This window comes from Amblyomma maculatum, chromosome 3 (genome assembly GCF_055883805.1).
Source record: "Amblyomma maculatum isolate TAMU_Amacu chromosome 3, ASM5588380v1, whole genome shotgun sequence".
Classification (NCBI taxonomy): domain Eukaryota; kingdom Metazoa; phylum Arthropoda; class Arachnida; order Ixodida; family Ixodidae; genus Amblyomma; species Amblyomma maculatum.
Window position 1 is genome coordinate 148,046,479 of NC_139346.1, and position 21,630 is coordinate 148,068,108.

At 43.1% G+C, this 21,630-nt stretch overlaps 1 protein-coding gene across 1 annotated transcript in view; it reads left to right on the forward strand.

Moving 5' to 3' along the window:
* Positions 1-21,630, forward strand: part of LOC146196354 (uncharacterized) — a 69,986-nt gene that overhangs the window by 28,697 nt on the left and 19,659 nt on the right. The window contains exon 4 of the mRNA XM_084596970.1: positions 10,514-11,231. Within this exon, the coding sequence (XP_084453096.1) occupies positions 10,514-11,231 (718 nt within the window). The remainder of the gene's footprint in view (positions 1-10,513; positions 11,232-21,630) is intronic.

A 21,630-nucleotide genomic window follows, 5' to 3' on the forward strand; every position in this document is an offset into this window, starting at 1 on the left:
CGAACAACAAATCGCGCATCTACTAAAACTCCCTTGTAGATGCACCCACGCCCGCCTTTGGCGAGGCCACTACGACTTTAGTTCGTCTGTATAGAATTGCAAATGGTGAACCTCCACGTGGCTGCAGTTTCTCAGTTTCAGATGAATTGTTTGATGCGAACGTTCAATTCCTCTTTGCATATAGCACACATCTACGAGCCAAGTATATAAAGCACGCTTTTCCGTTCAAATTGAAATCACGCCTTCCACACTAGAGATAAGAAAACAATATTTGTCCACGTGAAACGGCACTGGCGTCTAATATCGGTTTGCACCTAACACAACCGCGAGTTTCAATTATGTATCGCGTGAAAATAGTAGAATTAAAAAGCGTGCTCTGTAAACTTTTGTCTCGCACCAGTACGTGGAGAGCTCACGACAGGACTGAAATTGGCGACATATTTACGTACAATCCTTAGTTGTTGTCTTTTTTAAATTAAGGTTTTGGTGATTATGGCGCTTAGAATGGGCGTGAAGCATGGCATTCTACGCCTATTATAGAAACACATGCATGCACCAAATAGAATAGCAGAAACAATTGGTCTGGTGCATGTGGAAAATTACATTAGAGACCATTTCACTCACGGGACTGCAATGCTTTCGTATTATTACATGTAAGCAGCTTTATTTATTTGAAAATACCTTTGAAATTACGACCATTAGAGTACTGCTATAAACACTGCTAGAAATTACTACTACTAGGCAATACCGATTAGCACAACTAGTCGCCTCTACAAACCAGCACTGCTAAAGGGCACTTGTGCATAGTCCTACAGTGATACCTACCTAGCAATGGTAATTATAGCCATTAATTATAACTTATAAACGACACACAAATTCTTTCTGGAAATATTATCGCATCGAAATATAAGGGTACTTGATTCTTCACTTACGCTTATGAACTAGTGAAGGGTCATTATTGTGTTACTCCATCATGCTGCGTTACTTAGTCGTTCAGTTCAGTTCACTTCAGTTCAGTTCAGTCGATCGTTCAGTCGTGTCCGACTCTTCGTGACGCTATGGACCATACCGCCACGCTTTCCGGTCTCTCACTATCTTCCTGACATCACATAACTTCATCTGCAGCGCCTCGAGGATGCCATCTAACCATCGCGTTCGCTGCCTACCCCTTCTCCGGTGACCCTCAACCTTTCCCAACATCAAATCTTTCTCCAGCGACTCCTCTCTTCTCATGAGATGACCAAAGTAGCTGAGCTTTAACTTTAGGATTTGGCCCTCCAATGAGCAGTCAGGGTTTATGGTCGAAAATATCGACTGATTTGATCTTCTGGCCGTCCAAGGAACTCTCAAGATTCTCCGCCGGCACCACAATTCAAACGCGTCAATTCTTCAGCGGTCAGCCTTCTTCATAGTCCAACTCTCGCATCCATACATCACAACTGGAAATACCATAGCACGAGTTATACGGATCTTGGTTGGCAGATCCGTATAACTCATAATACGATATCGTTCACAATACGATAAAGCAAAAACATAATGTTTCAGCAAAAAATGTCCTAAAATCGAGTGGGTAAAAGGTGAGTTCAAGTTGCAAATGGACGCTATAATTGTTGTTGCTATGTAATTTTAAAGCCAATGGCAATGAATTATCCTCTACAACAATTGCATCACACTAAGCAGGCATGGAAAGGTCACGGAATAGAAAAGAATAATGCTCAATTGAATATAAATTTTTATATACCCCATTTGGCCTTTTATAACGCACCGCAAGAGGCGGCAGTGCAGGGAATAAAATGCGACGCATTTCCATAATGAATCTATGATTCATACTTGTGAGACCCACTCATTCTCCAGGTTATAAGCGCATCTACGCGGGTCATGGAGAATGGAGCCCAGAAGGCCGGAACCGGCATACCAAAGTTCATATTATGTGTAAAGTGGACGCAGCATGTTCATGAAGTTAACGGGGGGAGGGGGGGTGAGGGGTGACGACAGCTATCAAGATTAAACTTCCTGAAAAAGGTGATCTCAAATTCGTAACGTCGCAAAAAGCACACGAATGAGTTTCCAAAGTTTTATTCAAAACGACTCAAATCAACGCGTTCAGCTGGCTTTGTCATAAGGTATTTCGAGGTGTCCAACACCAAACGGCACTTTAAGCGTAGGGGCTAGACTCGCCATTCAACGATTTCAATTTCATTTCATCATCTGGCGTTCGCCGCTGTTTTTGCATGACGAAGCCATAGCTTTTAAACGTCGTGTGACGCGGCTGAAGCATTGATGCAATATCAATAGCGCTTCAGAACAGCTTATGTGACGCAACCAGAGGTTATCCAGCACGCGCGACTTGTTGCGATGACTATAGCCGAACCCGAGACCCGCTATCTTTTGGCTCCTATGCCTATCGACTCGCTGCTTTTGTCTGATGCAAATGTCAGGCTGATGTCCCTCCATGTGAATTGAAAAAATTGGGGCAGAAAACCTATGAAATTCGTTCTAGAGAAGCCGCATTACACAAGGATCCATATGCACTTTTGCTGACAGCCTTATTTATTTATCTTTGTTTTGGTGAAACCTTCCTAAAATTGCGCATTGAGCTGAATTTAACTCGCTGGGTCGATCTCAACCGTTTGCAATTTCGTTAACACAATCATTGTCATATTTACTGAGCCGAGTCACGGTATATAATAAAACATTATTACTGTTGAATCATATCATGTCAACAGGAGATAAATATTCCTTTCCTTGAAGAAACAACTCCCGTGCGAATTAAAATTTTGTCTAGACCTAGCTTAAGAATGCAGTGATACGTCTTTCGCTCTTGTCTGCAGGATGCAACTTTGTTGAAATATATATGTCAAAGCCGTTCTATTTTGTTTCGCATTTACATTGAGAACTTTTGTATGAAAGTAATGAAAAACGAACCATTATTGGGTTTAAGTTACAAACAACCGAGGTGAAGTTGTTGGCGTACGCGGACGATGTTGCTGTTCTTACGGTTGACCAAGAAACCGTATTGAGGCTGTCAAATGTGTCCGTGAGATTTCCCATGTTACCGGTAGTGGGGTGAACTGGGCCAAGTAACTTGGGCTATGGCATGGACAGTGGCCATCAAAGCCCGACCATTTTGGCAATGTGACGTGGGCTAAGAACCCGACTCAGTACTTAGGCATCGAGCTGGATATAGTTACCGCCAAAGCGAGCAGTATTGGAAAGGGAAGACGCAAGAACTACGGGAGAAAGCAGAGAAGTGGAAAGGCGCCAACATATCCATTTTCGCCAGAGCTACAGTATGTAATCTTTTTTTCATCAGCAATCAATGGTACTAGTGGCAAGTGTTGCGTTCTTCGCGGGTAAACTTACAAAAGCTTCACAACATTATGCCGTTTTGATTTGGGCGACGGAATGGGAACGCTGCAGTAGGCTGAATCTGCTCCTACGGGTTAAAGATGGGAGTCTGGGGCTCGGGTATCTCTTCTTACGCCAGGTGATTAACCATTTTTTTTTTTTCGCGACGCTTTCGACGCATTCTTGTGCGCTGTCTGCCAAATTAGGCTGCGGCGTCAGCTGCCTGAGTTTGTTGTCTCCACCGACGAAGTAGCGTGTGGGATTCACGGATATTACAGGGAGGTCATCGAGAGCGTTAGATTTCTTTCAGCGTTTCTCTATGAAATATTTCTTTGGTATAAAGAGAAAAAAGTTGAACCGCGATCTGTGTGATGTTGTCTTCCCTTGTACAGGGCCACATACAGTGGAGGCCCTGTCACAGATGTTTAAAAAAAAAAGTAAAGAAAATGCAAGTTCCGCCAGCAGCTAAGGCCTTTTTTTATATTGCATACCGAAACATTCTCAGTAAGGACATTTTTGGAGGGAAGGGGCTTTTTTTACCGGAGGGAGCACATTGTTTATTCTGTAAGCGGCCGGAATCAATAGATTATATTTTTTTTTTTACGTTTTTAGGAAGGGGTATATTTCTGGGATGTATTACGACCAACCATAAAGAAGTATTTTACACTGGACCCATGGCGTTCGATATTTAAGCGTAGATAATGAAGATGGGGTTCCATTTGACGTAATTATGCTTACGGGGCTCCACTCTATGTGGCGCTCCAGAATAGCAGGCTATATCACTGCGACAGGGATGCCAGACCTGCTCGAATTTATTTTTGAGAGAGTATGAAGAGGTTTACTGCCATCCAAAAAGTTCCTTCGGAACCTCCCGAATGGCTCTCAAAGGTAGCGTCTTTGTTGTCGCTGCGGGAGTTTTAATATGACGAGGCCAGTATAACACAGACTGATCACGACATTCATTATTGTATATTGCCTTGTGTGTCTTTTTTTTTGTGTTTTGATCGGAGTTTCGTGTTATGTCGTGTATCAAAGCTAGGCAATAAAGCAAAAACAAAAACATCTGGGGCGTGGCGCAGTTAGTGTCACAGTTGATAAATATTCAAACGAATATTTATCAACTGTGACACTAACTGCGCCACGCCTGGGGTGTTTTTGCGAAAGAAACTTTATACGAGGACTTGTGCGATGTCTTTCTCCCGATCCCATTGTACAGATAGTCGTACTATGCAGGTCTATGGAAGTCAGTCCTTAAACGAGTAATAAATATGGCTGTACCAGGGGGAGCAAAAAGTTTCTTTTTCAAGCCCTATAGCAATAGACTAGAAGTTAAGACTTATTTAGAAATGAAAGGTGTTTTGCTTTTGCTCCTTGGGGAAATCATTGTTTCATATGCCGCAAACCGGAAAGTATTGAACGCGTTTTCTTAGACTGTTGGGAAGCCTTTTTTCTTCTGGGACATTCTACAGCGCACAATTAGACGTTTTCTTAGACTGTTGGGAAGCCTTTTTTCTTCTGGGACATTCTACAGCGCACAATTAGAAAAAACCTACCCGTGGATGCATTCTGAATTTGATTTTTACCAATTGAAGATAATGATGGGCTACCGCTGGACATGATTATGTTAATGGGCCTACACAGTATCTAGCGATCCAGAATGGGTTTCAGGCATGCAGACGTTGATGCGAGGAAAATACGGCAGTATTTTCGTGAAGCGGTTGCTAGTGTTATTGAAGTTCTCGAGACACAAGACGAAGTGCCTGAGAGGTCTCCGAGAATAGAAGTGTTGCTGCAAATGACTGATTTGTAGTGATCACGCAGCCCAAATCGCGTGGTTTTAACCCATGTTGTGTATTTGTGGCGTAATATTCTGTGTGTGTGTTGTGTGTGTATGTGTGTGTTGTGTGTGTTGTGCGTGAAATGTTCTTCATATGTAAAATTTGTTAATAAATTAGGCAATAAAGAAAAAAAAAGCGTGGCGCAATTAGTAAAGTGCTGGGCTGGGGATCCAAGGGATGGAAGTTTCGATTCCCAGTGGAGAAAAGGTTTATTAAATTATTTTTAACAATCGCTCTCGAAGGCGTGACACCACTGCTGATAGCCTTGTGTGGACAACTTTTTCCCGATAACGATGGGGCATTAAAGGCTTTCGCCCTAAAAAATGTGGTGGCAAGCTTAACCTTGCCGGAAGCGGTAGTTACCTACCAGTCCAAGCCCCGTAGGGCCAGGAACAGCCCCACGGCGGCACTCACGATCCAACCGCAATTTATATAGCGCCGCTACGCGCGCCAGATGCCATCTCGCCTCCTACATCCCCAGCTGTGCGCCTAACAGCGCGGCGCACGGTTTCTCATCTCGAGCATCTCCGCTGCTCTCTTCGCCTTACGCTCATTTCTCTTCGCTGCTGCTGTGCGTTCTAATGTCCTGCGCAGCGCACTTGTTTTTCCTCTCCGGTTTCCGAGCATGTGCACTAGTGGCCTGTCTTACACACGGCGAAATGCTCTGGTCGTATACACGTTAGATGGCGAGGAGATGGTTGTCAGGCAGAGGTGGTACGAGCGGTGCAACCAAGGTGGAAATTGGTGCCAAGGCGAAATTGCTGCATTACGGACAATGTAGATTTAACTGCAAAAATTACAAACACATACCAGCCAGTAATAAGGGTAGATAATATTTAATCTTTCTAGTTCCTTTATTATCCTTACATTGCTTACTTTTGATATTTGGTGTATAGAAAGGACGCTTAGTGCCGTATACATGATAACGGTTAGTTGGTTTATTTGGATTAACGTCCCAAATCGACTCAAGGTATAAGAGACAATGCAGTGAAGGGCTCCAGAACTTTCGACCACTTGGGGTTATTAACATTCACTGACATCGAATAGCACCCGGGCCCTTTCCCTTCCACTTTCATCGAAAAGCGGCCACCGCGGACCGGATGCAATCACGTGTGTTTCGCCACAGCTGTCTAGTGTCCTTACCACTGCACTGCCAAGGTGGGTATTCCTTGATAACGCGGTACTGATTTATCAATTCAGTATTTTACCATCCTAACCTGAGGTCCTAATTTAACCCTGTACGACATGTTTCCACACGTTGCTTTCGAGGGACGTGTATTTTACTATTAGAGTGATATGTGGTTTCGGTGGCTTTTCTACCTAACTTGTACTGCCCCAAAATTTTGAGACACATTCTGTATGTGTGAAATTCACATATTTATAATATATCATAGGACATAAATAAATAATGACAGCTGAGTGACAACGGTAACATCCCGATAGCCTGCAATGAGCGCTTTCGAATGGTAAGAAGAGGATTTAAAATATTTTATTTTACTCTTATCCATACAACGAAAGAGAAGGATAAACGGGAGTACAATGTTGAACAATGTAATACTCGCTTTATGGATGCTGGGAGATAACATCTCAATTTGTTTAAAATGCCAACTCCCCGACAAAGATCGCTACGAAGGTGGTCCACACGCGCGTTCCAAGATAAATGCTCTTGAAATAGAATACCAAACAATGGAAACCGAGAACTGCAGCAGCTGAGTGTTTTGGAAGAATAAGTTTAGGTTATCTTGAGCTTTTATACATATTTCCCTAAATAGACTGTGTTTCTCCTACTTGAATATAATTACATCCTATTTGATTTCCACCATACACTTAAGCCTGTCAGCCAATAACTTGTATTTCAAGAGTGTAGGGGTCAATTCGAGAGCAAAATAGATTTTTATCCCCATGTACAGCGCAGCTTTCGCTGCCCAGTACTTATACAATGCAATTCAGGTGGGAGATAAAGGGTACAGGTCTAAGAGTAGATCCCTAGGGCAGTTCAGTTCAGTCGTTCAGTCGTGTCCGACTCTTCGTGACCCTATTGACCATGTCACGCCACACTTTCCGGTCTCTCACTATCTTCCTAACATCACATAACTTCATCTGCAGTGCCTCGAGGATGCCATCTAACCATCGCGTTCGCTGCTTATCCCTTCTCCGGCGACCCTCATCCTTTCCCAACATCAAATCTTTCTCCAGCGACTCCTCTCTTCTCATCAGATGACCAAAGTAGCTGAGCTTTAACTTTAGAATTTGACCCTCCAATGAGCAGTCAGGGTTTATGGTCGACAATATTGACTGATTTGATCTTCTCGCAGTCCAAGGAACTCTCAAGAGTCTTGGCCAGCACCTCATATTAAAATATCTTTACTTTTGGAACTGCATTATTAATGATGGTAAATTGCTTTCGTGGGAATAAATAGTTTTAATTAAAGTTAAAGACATGCCGTAAAATGACAGATTTCTTAATAGCAGGTCATTCTTAACACATTTCAATTCTTTCCTCAAGTAAGTCGAAAAAAATCCACTTGGTACGTGCCTTTTCTTTTGTGTTGCTTACACGTTTTCCTTTATCCTAGTGAGTGCAGTTTACACTGATCTCTCTTTCCTAAAGCCAAATTGCTCATTTTCTATGATATGTTCTGCATCCAGAAATTCGATGTCTTTTGTTGATAATTTGTTCAGCTATCTTTGCAAATGCTGATATGGCCTATACTATGTTAGTTCATTCCTGTGGCCATCCTTGTGTACGATATTGACTTTGACTGTTTCATTTTATCAGGAAAAACACATGTTGAAATAATAATATTTAATGCCACTTTGACTGCATATGCGCGTATTTCACACCATAAACACGAGAACCTTTAACTTGTGCTGCATTTATATGTAAAGATGGTGCAGGTTGGGCGATAATGGCCGTCTGAGTCGAGAGAGAGAGAGAAAGAGAAGCAGAGAATAAACTTCACTAATAAAGAGTATATATGCCAGTTATTCATCCTGCAACCTGAACATCACCGCCTGACATAAGTTTCGGGCTACTTTTGGTTCATGGCCTATCTTTAACTCAAAGCAATTGATAGCTCTTATGGCTTAGAGCTCATTTGCAAATGTGTCCTGAAAATGGGGACGATGTACAAATTTTTGCCGGACGTTTCCGCGTGCAATCTTAGACTTGCATCTGCGATTTGCACAGCAGCGCATTCATATCTTACTATACAAGGAGCAGATGTACAGTGCTTCCGAAGAATAAATATTCGTCCTGCCTACCTTGATGCTTCCCTTTTGCGGGAGAAATTGTCATAGTACGATTTAAGATTTCGACGGTTACAAAATAAAAAACCTGAACACGAATAGAATAATCTGCATTCGTTCGCCGCTACTACGTAAATTTTACAAACTTTAGAGCAATACCCCAAGGTTGAATAAATTACCCCATGTACTAGGAGGAATCTTTACTTTAACAGCGAAGTCCCAGAAAAAGGTTTACAACGTTCCTTTGCAGCCGTTTTGCCGTGCTTTGTTTGATGCCACCAAGTATAGTCTCTCCCTTATTACTATTTCCTGAACCTCAATGTCGGGGTCATGGCGAATTAGCTAAAGCCTCGTACCAAAACTGTCCGAATGTATAGTGGGTGGAACGGCGCGAAGACGTGAAACAAACAAGAACAGAAGCACAACAGATGAGCGGCGCTGTGCTTCTGTTCTTGTGTGTTTCGTGTCTTCGCGCTGCTCCATCCACTGTGCAATTGTACCAACTCGCCAAACGGTTCATCCTGCTTATATTTCCGAATGTACTGTTTTTTAAGTGTATAAATAAATTCGCGGTGAAGAGGTCTTTTCGTACATTTCGTTAAACTAATTTTAGCGAGTTAGACTGAAAGTGTGTAAAAATTGGCTTGCTTTCCTTTGCTTCAAACAATCTTTCCTTTTGGTTACTTAAGCTTTCTTGCAGTCTAGAGCCATCAGTCCTACAAAAAGATAATTCACAAGAAACGTGGATTTCATAGTACAGTTCCCTTAGCCTAAATGTAAATAGGGTCACATCCTTCTTTGTTTTTTACATATTTCTAGAGAAAAAGATCACCCGTAGGTTGAATCGGTACTCGAGGTTTAAGAATCTTGCAAACCTTTCACCGCCATGTGGTTGAGCGCCCGTCCGCAAAGGAAAATAAAATTTGTCTACACCTCCATATTGCGTGTAGCCTCATTAATCTTCGAGAAGCGTAGCTTAGGCAGAATTCAATGTGCAACCCGCTTGCGCTTCTTGAAGCTACTGGTTATGCTACATTCCCTCGCTCTTTGTAATCTAGAGGCACACGCGGCATAAATTTAGGCCAACTTGAAGAGGTATAAAAGCGGTTCGAAGCACCTAGCCCACCAGCAGTTTGCACAACAGCAGCTCTGACTTCACAATGGTAAGTGGTCTTTACTTGCAGCCTATGAAAGCGGATAGCCTATAAAATAAGAATGGCATATATTGTACGCGTTTCTAGAGAGAATATCACTTGACTGTATTGCTCATTCTTATTAACAATACTTTCGGGCACAGACTTAATCTTTTACAATGACAAGAGTGCGGATATTTAACATAACTGTAGAAATGAACAGAAATATCATTCCCATCCGTTTGACTAAAGCCCCATGTGTTGAGAGTACAGCCTTTATGTTCACCTCAATACTTCTCTGCAATAATGCCGGCACTTTATATTAGCATTTTCACTTAGACCTATTTCGTCTGCGCCCCCCGAAAAGCGTTTCATCGGCGTAAGACAGGTGACGATATGACCGAAACACCTGAAAAATGTACCGATCTTTTCCTTAGCGACCCAAAAATAGCTATTCCTATAAAATGAAATTAACAAGTAAAACAATCCGGTTTCCTTGGCAGTTGTTACCTTGTGCTTAACAGGTTTTTATGAGTCTTCTCCGCACATTAGTGCACCATACAGCCTTTCGACAGTGTCAGACTTACGAGTGTTGGACGCACAATTTATAAACAACCGACGTTTTATTCGTGGTCAAAAAATTTTTCATCGGAGTATAGACTTCAAGAATAATAAAATAACTCGCAAATTATATGAGAGTTCTAAATACTTAGGCGAGCTCGAACCATAAGGAGTAATCATACGGATGATTACAAAACAGGTACATTCCTTACAGGAGATGAATTCGCATTTAACCGTCGGTTCAAGTTTACAACTTCTGAAGTGTGAAAATAATATTCTCGAAGCAAATGAACTTGGGCATCTAAAGAGAAGGCCTATGTAAAGAGCTAATGAAATTACTGTTTTCCTATATGATTATTCTTATTCTTTTATATCAACTGCCAGATCCGCGCCTGCATCGTCCTTGCTCTGGCCACCAGCGCCTTCGCTGGATTCGTTGGCACTGCCGGCTATGGCATCGGCCTGGCTGCCGCTCCAGCTGTGGCTACCGTCGCCCATGCAGCGCCAGTCGCCACCATTGCCGCTGCCCCGGTCGCCACTTACGCCGCTGCTCCAGCTGTGACTAAGGTCTCCACCACCTACTCTGCTGCTCCGGCTATCGCCACTGTGGCCCACGCTGCTCCAGTTGCTACAGCTGTGGCCGCTCCAGCTGTCGCCACCTACGCTGCTGCCCCAGCTGTTGCCACCATTGCCCATGCTGCTCCAGTCGCCACTATCGCCGCTGCTCCAGCCGTGACTAGAGTTGCCACCACCTACGCCGCTGCCCCAGCTGTTGCCACCGTTGCCCACTCTGCTCCAGTCGCTACTATTGCTGCTGTCCCAGTCGCCACCTACGCCGCTGCTCCAGCTGTCGCTGCCGTTCAGGCCGCCCCAGCTGTTGCCACCACCACCGTTCATCATGCTCCAGCTGTGGCTACTGTCGCCCACGCTGCCCCAGCCCTCGCTGCCTACCATGCTGCCCCAGTCTACGGATACGGCATTGGCACCCTCGGCTACGGTGTCGGCCACTACGGCTACGGCCACGGTCTCCTCGGCTACGGCCTGAACTACGGCTACGGTCTTGGTACCCCATTCCACTACGGTGCTCTCCTTCGCAAGAAGTGTAAGTACCATTTATATTTTTTGCGATTAAGTGTGGCTGTTGCATGAAAGCTCTGACTCTTGGCTTGAGCATACAAATGCTCCAGAATTGTGAACACAAGGCTGGTGAATTGTCGTGCTCAGGGCAGCTGTTTACGTAGTGATGTAGCTGATATTTTCATACTTCGTCGGAAAAGGTATTCGTCAGAAGCAACTGCGCCTGTTGGTTGATTACTTCTCAAATATAGCATGCATGTAACTGTGGGAATGTTTAGTGCCATACTATCTAGATCGGGTATCTTATGATTCTCCTTTACAGTGTTGGCTTCCAACTTACGTAGACTTGGTGGAGAGAATGGTCTCGCCCTTTTGTGCAGTGCCTAATAATATAAACATTGTTAATGTCGCTGATAAGAAGCTTGCACTTGAGAGTATTGCAATTCCGACAAATGCTTATGCCTTTCTTTTTCTTCTACTTTACAGAAACGACCCTCCAGGACGCAGTCACTCTGTACACGAATTCGGACGAAATAATTCCCCTTTTCTATCGGCGTTAGTACAATGCTGATGGAAGCGAATGTCCTAATAAATTAACTTATTTATCTGAATATTCTTTACATGCTTTGCTTTATTCATCGCTGCCTAAGACGCCAAGCATAGCGGCGCTACTGTCGCCCGTAATAGAATCGCTTTATTACTTTCTTTCACTCACACGGTAATGGTTATTGTCCTGAAAGCTGTTTTACATTCGTGTCCATACGTTCTGACAATAAATTTCACTGAGCATCTCTCGCCAGATAACAAATTAGTATTACTGAAAAAGCACTATCTCCTGAAGAAGGCCTTCCTTGCTTTATTTAATATGTTAAGCTGGAACCTTAGACAACGCGTCTATAATGAAAATCGACTTGGTGTGCACGTCTAAGTAGATTGGTGCTATATATGACATAGAAGCAGTTATTTCTTAGTGATGGCAACACTATAGTCGTGATCCCGTTTTATAAAATAAATAACAGTAGTATAGTAGCACTGAGGCACTCTGAAACGTACCCCGACCATGATGCCTCGCTCTCATGTTTATCGTGATAATATATTGACAACATTCGCTGCAGTCTTTATTCAGCGTTAGGAACAATTCCAATCAAAAGAGAGTAATTACAAAATTCAGTAGTACAGCGGTCTCTATATTCTGCAGGCGCTGCTATTCTGCGGCAGCTATGTTCTGCAGCAGCTCGTTTCACTTGTAGCTGGACATGCTGCGTACGAGGGCCAGAACACTACAAGCCTTTAGAGGGACATTTTTTCACCTCTCACAAAGCGAATGTTTCGCGTAAGTGTTAATTAAACAACACAATAATGTGTCTCGTTTTATCATCACTATCCGTTATAAAGTGCTCCAACTCTCCTACTGAATGCACAGTTTTACGCTGTAAATTATGAACACTTCGTTTTACTAAACCAATGAACAGAGTCCGAAAACAGGTACCAAGGAATCTGTGAATATCTTCTCATCAAACTGAAAAACTGATGTCGAGAATTTCTACTAATTGGTAATGTCTTCCGTGGTCGCGAGTCTGTAATCCATCATAATGCGTGTGTGCAGTGAGCAGAGTTATGGAGTTAGAAAAACGTTGTACTAGTTTAAATCTGGTTAACCCTAGCTGAATTCTGATAGCAACGAGAGCGTACGTTACCAGTCTTCTTCTGCTCCTTCTCCTTCTCGGCTGGACAAGGTTAAGAGTGGCCTCCGGCGGGACCACGCGAAGGCTCAAAACCTGGCGCAGTATTGCTATCGCAATAAAAGCGCAGGTAAAACCCAAATAGCTGCATGCAGGGAGAAACGAGGTAATAGTATGCTTATCTTGCAATTTTTTGTTTGCTGATGATTGCTTCAGACCATTTAACCTATAGACATCGTTTATAAAATCAGACTGCAGAAAAACCAGAGAAGCGCAAAGTGCATAATGAAAAAGTAAATGAGGTCTCTGCATCTATTATTTTACAGCAATATTCATAATACAGTGTGATGCTTAACAGGTGGAATTCATCTTGCACGTGTAGCATAATTGTTTTACCAGCTGCCGCAGATGATAGCCCAGATTTACTTCAACATAGAAACGCCTTTACTCCCCGAAGAAAGCTTATTGGAAGTCTTGATTATCCTAAATTTATGATGAAAGTTTTTATCATCATAAATGCGTTTCACCATGTGGTGGGCGGAGTGGTTTCTGTTGGCTGTGTGCGCAAAAATGATTTTTTGAATGTGTTTTACATCATCGGAAAAAATTGGTTGCAAGTCCAGGGGTGTATCACTTCTTTACTTTTGTCCTGCGTCTGTTTTCGCTGGTTTCCTTACTATGCAATAGGAACCAGTTAAGCCAGCAGTTTATTCTCCTGAACTACGCCCTCTCTGTTCGGAGCTTTAGCACTCCAAGTATTTTGCTATCATCATCATCACCATCAGCCTGACTGTACCCACTGCAGAGAGAAGGCCGCTCCCATATTTCTCCAATTGACCCGGTTATGTGCTAGCTGCATCCACTTGACCGCTGCGAACCTCTTAACCTCATCTGCCCACCTAACTTTCTGCCGCCCCCTGCTACGCTTTCCTTCCCTTGGAATCCAGTTTGTTAGCCTAAGCGACAATCGGTAATCCTCTCTTCGCACTACATGTCCTGCCTATGCCCATTTTTTCTTCTTGATTTCCACCAGAATGTAAATAACTTGAGTTATATCTCTGTCCAAATCTGCACGCTTCCTATCTCTTAATGTTACCCCTACCATTTTTCGTTCCATAGCCCTCTCGGTTGTCCTCAACGTAAGTAGAACTCTCTTGGTTAGCCTCCATGTTTCAGCCCCGTAGATGAGTACAGGTAAGATGCAACTGTTGTATACTTTCCTCTTGAGCGATACTGGTAAGCTGCTAGTCATAATCTGCGAGTGCTTGCCAAACGCGCTCCATCCCAATCTTATTCTTGTCATTATTTCCTTTTCATGGTCCGGATCTGCAGTTACTACCTGTCCTAAGTAGACATATCCGCCTACTACTTCCAGTGCTTCGCTACCAACGTAAACTTCTGTTGCTTCCCGAGGCTGTTGAACGTTACCTTAGTCTTCTGCATATCGATTTTCAAGCCTAGGTTTCGACTTTTCCTGTAAGGAACGCTTAATCGTCGTCGTTAAGTATGCAGCTTTTCTCACTAGATATTTCGACTCGACGAATTTTGTTTGGGCATACTATTTTACCAGGTCCAAATGTTTTTCTTTTACACCCTCCATTTTGATTATCGACACAATCAGATAGGAAGCTTGCCTTGCTTCTAAGAGGTCTATGTTATACGCGCAGGAAAAAAAATACACTATATATTTTCGAGTAATCCATTTTATATATTTATGTACAATATCACAAAATTGCTTGTCTGGTTTGTTACATTCATATGCCAGCTGTCATGAGTTCTAAAGCTTTTAAATACCTTGTTCTCATTTCGTAGGATTTTTTAGGTGGAAAGAATCTTCGAGGGCATTATGTAAAGCCATATTGCGTGCGTGTATTCTTCGTACCGCACGTGGTTAACAGGCACATTCAATAATGAAAGCACTAGAGCACAAATTGATCCGACACTCGTTAAACATCATATTTGTGTGGAGGTTTGGATGGCGAAGCACACGTGTTTAATAGAGATGGTGGAGAACTACGAAATAAATTCGACAACATCTACTTAATTATAGCATAATTCCATAGCACACACAGAATAATGTTCGCATTCCGCCTTCATGAAAGCAAGTTCGCAGACAACGGGATTCGATCCTGCGTGTTTGACCTCAGGAGGCGAAGCCTGCAAAGTCAAATTTGGCGCACGGAGTTGCTGAATACGTTTTTCATTTTCCTTTTTTTTTTACGTAATGTATTTCGTTAGTATATTTTGTTGATGTGAAGTGGATGCCTCAGGCTGATGACAACTACTATGAAGAGGAATGGCTCTTACTCTGTCAACTGATTAAAAATCGCATTTCATTCCACGCTCAACACTTTTATTCAAGATGTAGCTGGTTTTGCTTGACGGTACCTCTCGGCTTTCTTGTTTAGTCCTGAATTTACCTTGCCTTATTTTTCATTGCTAAATATTTGTGCGAAAGAGAGGCGTCACTTCACACAGACTTTGAAAAGCGGAAAGTAAAATATCTACTTAGCGTTATCAATGACCTGAATTGAAACGTTATGTAGGTTTTTAAGGCTTCGTTAATTGCATCCACTTTCATATACTCCCATGCAATGTGCGTTTATTGCAGAAAAAATGTTCGGGCTTTGAGAAATGTTATACAGTTGACATGAAATAAGTCATAAGGCATGAGTAAGGCTGATTGCGACGGCGCTGGAAATTACTAAAGATGTTGCATCACAGCAGCTGAAAATAATAGGCATGACACCTGCAGTCCATGCTGTAGACTTCTTAGGAGTACCGTGAGAAATTCGTGCGTGGGAATTGACCATGTAAAAGGAAATATCACAATGGAGACCAGACCCAACCATCCGACTAAAAGAAGGTTCAGGAACAAAATTACTATAATATATTTAACAGCAGTATGACTCACATAGGCATGCAAAGCGGTCGAAAAAGAACAAAATTGTTTAAAAAAAAGCTGCGCTTAAGAGATTGATAATTAGGTATACCCGTTCTGTGCTGGACACACACTAGGAGCTACGAGAACATTTTTGATCGATAGGTATGTATGGGAAGGTAGAGCAGAACAAAAATAGAATAGAAAGAGATAGAGTTTGCATGCTGAAACGCTCCAATTTACAAATGATAAGACTAGTTTTCAAAAAAAAAAAACAAAAACATCTGGGTTTCGCGAATAACAGCAGGTATAAGGTATAGCAGGTGAAGCACCGACGTCAGAAAAAGCTACTCGTCCCAGGTCTTATCAGACTACTGGTTACGGTTCATTCTAGCTGTGAGTCCTTTACTGTAGTTTACCGCCCCCTACACGGTAGTATGAATGAGGTCCTTCGTGTTTTTGAAAACGAAATCAATATCGCGTGAGGTAATTTATTATCTTGTATAAAAGGTGAATTTAACATAAACATGAGTGCTAACAGCTCTGTGCAACACGAATTCAAAATATTGCTTCAAACCACTAGCTTCTACAATGTCATAAATAGCCCAACGCGCATTTCACTTTCAGTTTAGTCGTTCAGTCGTGTCCGACTCTTCGTGACCCTATGGACCATGTCACGCCATGCTTTCCGGTCTCTTACTATCTTCCTAACATCACATAACTTCATCTGCAGTGCCTCGAGGATGCCATCTAACCAACGAGTTCGCTGCCTACCCCTTCTCCGGCGACCCTCAACCTTTCCCAACATCAAATCTTTCTCCAGCGACTCCTCTCTTTTCATCAGATGACCAAAGTAGCTGAGCTTTAACTTTAAAATTTGACCCTCCAATGAGCAGTCAGGGTTTATGGTCGACAATATCGACTGATTTGATCTTCTGGCAGTCCAAGGAACTCTCAGGAGTCTTTGCCAGCACCACAATTCGAACGCGTCAATTCTTCGGCGGTCAGCCTTTTTCACAGTCCAACTCTCGCATCCATACATCACAACTGGAAAGACCATAGCACGAGTTATACGGATCTTGGTTGGCAGACTAATGTCTCTGCTCTTTACTAGGCGGTCAAGGCTAACCATTGCTCTCTTTCCCAGAAGCAGGCGTCTCCTAATTTCATGGCTGCAGTCTCCTTCCGAGGTAATCTTGGAGCCCAAGAAGAGAAAATCTGTCACAGCTTCTACTTCTTGTCCCTTGATGCTCCAGGACCTGATAAGGCGAGACGCCATGATCTTTGTCTTTTTAATGTTCAGTTTAAGCCCAAACTTCTCACTTTCTTCTTGTACGCGGATCAGAAGTCTCTTGAGTTCCACTTCACTTTCTGCCATTAAAGTGGTATCATCCGCATATCTAAGGTTGTTGATACGTTTTCCAGCAATCTTCACTCCAGCTGAAGACTCGTCCAGACCGGCCTTCCTCATGATGCACTCTGCATATAGGTTAAATAGGCAGGGCGACAGTATGCAGCCTTGCCTCACTCCTTTCTCGATCGGAAACCAATCAGTAAGACCATGCCCAGTTCTGACTGTGGCCTCTTGCCCTTCATACAGGTTCCTGAGGAGACAGATGAGGTGAATTGGAACTCCCATCTCTTGGAGAGCTTGCCACAATCTGCTGTGATCTACGCAGTCAAACGCTTTCGCATAATCAATCGCAATCAATCAATCAATCATAATCAATCATTAACGCGCATAACGCCTACATATTCTCTCATTATTGGCCTTTTCATCGCGGATTATAATATGTGCCTCTTCTCGCAGGGCGTTTTGAAGTAGACATTGGAGGCCGTCTACTTGTTTTTCTACGCAGTGATACAAATTCCAGGTTAACACATATCTTTAATCCCATTCGGTAGTTACTTCACAGAAAACGTTGAAACATTTAGGGGTCGTATAGAGCAAGGAGACTGGAAACCTTAAGTACCTACTCGGATGTTGCCTATAGAGCCTTCTTACGAATTTTTTTACCAGCATAGCATGAAATTTTTCCTATTATTAGAGCAAAAGTGGCCAAAAACTCGCATGCCGTGGATGTGCACACGGTTTCTACAACTTCTAATAAGCGCTCAATGTTCGCGAAATCTATTAGCACTACGGCTACCGCACTACTGGTGCGCTCTGAAGCATTTCGGAATTATTTAAAGAATGAAATCATGACAACAAGGATGACTTACCACAACAACCTCTTTATAAAGGACTCTAATAATCCTAAAGAGAACTGGAATAGCGTTATCCAGCTTTTAAATGGAATTACTCGCCCGAATAATAAGAAAAGATTAACAGTGGATGGCATTTACCTAAGTGGGTGTCATTTGGCCAATTCGTTTATTGAATGTTTTACTGCGGTTGGTAGTCGATCTCACTGCTCTGATTTCTCTAAATTTCTAGGTGACAGAGTTTTACAATCTTTCTATTTTGAACCTACAGATTTAAATTAGGTGTGGTGTATTCTAAAAGGCTTAAAATATATGACGAGCTTAGGCTCTTGCGATCTCCAACGTAGTTCAATATATTATGTTTTGCCTTAAATAGTGCCATGCTTAACGCACATGTATAACACTGCACTAATTACAGCAACTTTTTCTGGTGATATGAGACTTGCCGGGGTGGCAGTATTTTTCACAAACAGAGAGAGAAATAGTTTAAGTAATTACAGAATAATATCTGTCTTGTCGTTCATGTCCAAGACACTAGAATATATAATTCATTCTTCAGCGCATAATTTCCATCTAGAACACTATATTATACATCACTACCAGGTTTGGCAAGAAGAGGTCTACATAACACTCATTACGCATTAATCCCAGAAACTTACTCTTGGAATTTTTGTAGATTTCAGTACAGCGTTTTGATACACTTAATCATAATGCCCTCTCTGCTGAAATCAATCATTGTGGTATACGTGGTCATGCCCTTAACCTTCTCGAGTGATATGTGCGCTCGCGATCCCAACATCTTGTTATCAATAATTGTCGCTCCAATGCGCTAAAATTTCAAATTGCGTGCCACAGGGTAGCCTTCTGGGTCCTATGTTTCCCAACGTTTATATGAATGATGGATCACTGCCTTGTCGTGGCGGAGGGGGCTTGCGAAACTCGATGAAGTCGTGAGCTCTGCTGTGTAGGGCCACCCATGATAGACAGGTCACGGCAGAGAGTTCTGACAAAATGTGATTCACTGGAGAAGGTAATGGCAACCCACTCCAGTATTTCGTGCCAAGAAAACCCTATGGCCAGTCGCAATACCATTTATGATATGGCGCCGGAAGATGAGCCCCCCAGGTTGGAAGGCGTTCCACATGTTACTGGGGATGAACAAAGGGCGATTCCTAGTAGCTCCAGGACGAATGAAGCGGCTGGGATAAAGCCAAAAGGACGCTCAGTTGTGGATGTGTCGGGAAGCGACCGGAAAGTCCGATGTTGCAAGGAGATATATCACATAGCAACATGGAATGTAAGATCTATGACGCAAGGTAAACTGGATGTCGTCAAGCGAGAAATGGACAGATTGAACATTGATATCTTGGGTATCAGCGACCTCAAGTGGACCGGAATGGGAGAATTTAACTACGGCGACCATTATGTCTTTTATTGTGGGCACGAATCCAAGAGAAGGAATGGGGTCGCTCTCATAGTAAACAGAAGAATGGGCAAAGCAGTGCTAGGGTACAACCCCAAAAACGACCGAATGATTTCACTTCGGATCCAAGGTCACCCTTTCAACATAACAGTTATCCAAGTCTATGCACCGACCTCTACTGCTGAAGAAGCTGACGTTGAGAGATTTTATGCGGACCTACAATGCCTTTTAGACCGCACCCCATCATCAGACGTCGTTTTTCTCATAGGAGACTGGAATGCTAAGGTCGGGAGTGAAGAAATATCCGGAATTGTAGGCAAGTTCGGTCTTGGCGAGCCAAATGAAGCTGGGCAGAGGCTAGTAGAGTTTTGTCAAGAAAACAACCTGACCATAGCGAATACTCATTTTCAGCAGCACAAGAGGCGCCTGTACACATGGACTTCACCGGACGGTCTGAACAGGAATCAGATCGATCATTTTCTTTGCCGGCAGAGATGGACAAGTGCTATACAAGCAGTAAAAACAAGGCCTGGAGCTGATTGTGGCACCGATCATCAGCTCCTTGTTGCCAAAATTAAGCTTCGATATAGAAAAACGCAGAAAACTAGAAGGCCTTTCAGGTATGATCTGGATCAAATTCCATTAGAATATGCTGTGGAAGTGAGGAATCGATTTCAAGAATTAGATCTAGAAGACAGAGAGCCCAAAGAGATGTGGACTGATGTTCGTGATATAATACAAGAAGTTGCTACTAAGGTAGTTCCAAAGCAAAAGAAATGCAAGACAGCAAACTGGTTATCTGAAGAGGCTCTGCAAATAGCTGAGGAAAGGAGGATGGCAAAAGTTATGGGGGAAAGAGAAAGATACAAGGTTCTCAATGCGGATTTTCAGAAAATAGCAAGGAGAGATAAGAATGCCTTCCTGAACATACAGTGCCAAGCAGTTGAGGACAACAGCCAATTAAGAAACACAAGAGCTCTGTATAAGAAAATCAAAGATATCAAAGGAAGCTTCTGTGCTAAGTTGGGCGTGATAAAGGACAAACGAGGCAGGGACCTCACTGAAGCCTCAGAGATAAAGAAGAGGTGGCAGGAATACACAGAAGAACTGTACAAGAAGGACCCGAATGTGCAAACCCAGCATAAGACGGTTGTGATTACTGATCTCGAGCCGGGCATCCTGAAGAGTGAAGTTGAATGGGCCTTAGCCAGCCTTGCTAACAACAAAGCTAGCGGAATTGATGGCATTCCAGCTGAGTTGCTTCAAAACCTCAACCATGACGCTGTTAACATTCTGCATACATTATGTCAGAAGATTTGGAAAACCCTGCAGTGGCCACAGGATTGGAGGAGGTCAGTTTACATCCCCATTCCAAAGAAAGGCAGTGCCAAAGATTGTTCCAACTACCGCACGATCGCGCTTATTTCGCATGCTAGCAAGGTGATGTTGAAAATCCTCCAAGGTAGGCTGCAGCAGTATGTGGATCGGAAGCTTCCGGACGTGCAAGCTGGGTTTCGCAAGGGCAGAGGAACTAGAGACCAAATTGCCAACCTTCGCTGGATCATGGAAAAAGAAAGAGAGTTCCAGAAACCCCTCTACTTCTGCTTTATTGATTATGCGAAAGCATTTGACTGCGTAGATCACAGCAGATTGTGGCAAGCTCTCCAAGAGATGGGAGTTCCAATTCACCTCATCAGTCTCCTCAGGAACCTGTATGAAGGGCAAGAGGCCACAGTCAGAACTGGGCATGGTCTTACTGATTGGTTTCCGATCGAGAAAGGAGTGAGGCAAGGCTGCATACTGTCGCCCTGCCTATTTAACCTATATGCAGAGTGCATCATGAGGAAGGCCGGTCTGGACGAGTCTTCAGCTGGAGTGAAGATTGCTGGAAAACGTATCAACAACCTTAGATATGCGGATGATACCACTTTAATGGCAGAAAGTGAAGTGGAACTCAAGAGACTTCTGATGCGCGTACAAGAAGAGAGTGAGAAGTTTGGGCTTAAACTGAACATTAAAAAGACAAAGATCATGGCGTCTTGCCCTATCAAGTCCTGGAGCATCAATGGACAAGAAGTGGAAGCTGTGACAGATTTTCTCTTCTTGGGCTCCAAGATTACCTCAGAAGGAGACTGCAGCCATGAAATTAGGAGACGCCTGCTTCAGGGAAAAAGAGCAATGGTTAGCCTTGACCGCCTAGTAAAGAGCAGAGACATTAGTCTGCCAACCAAGA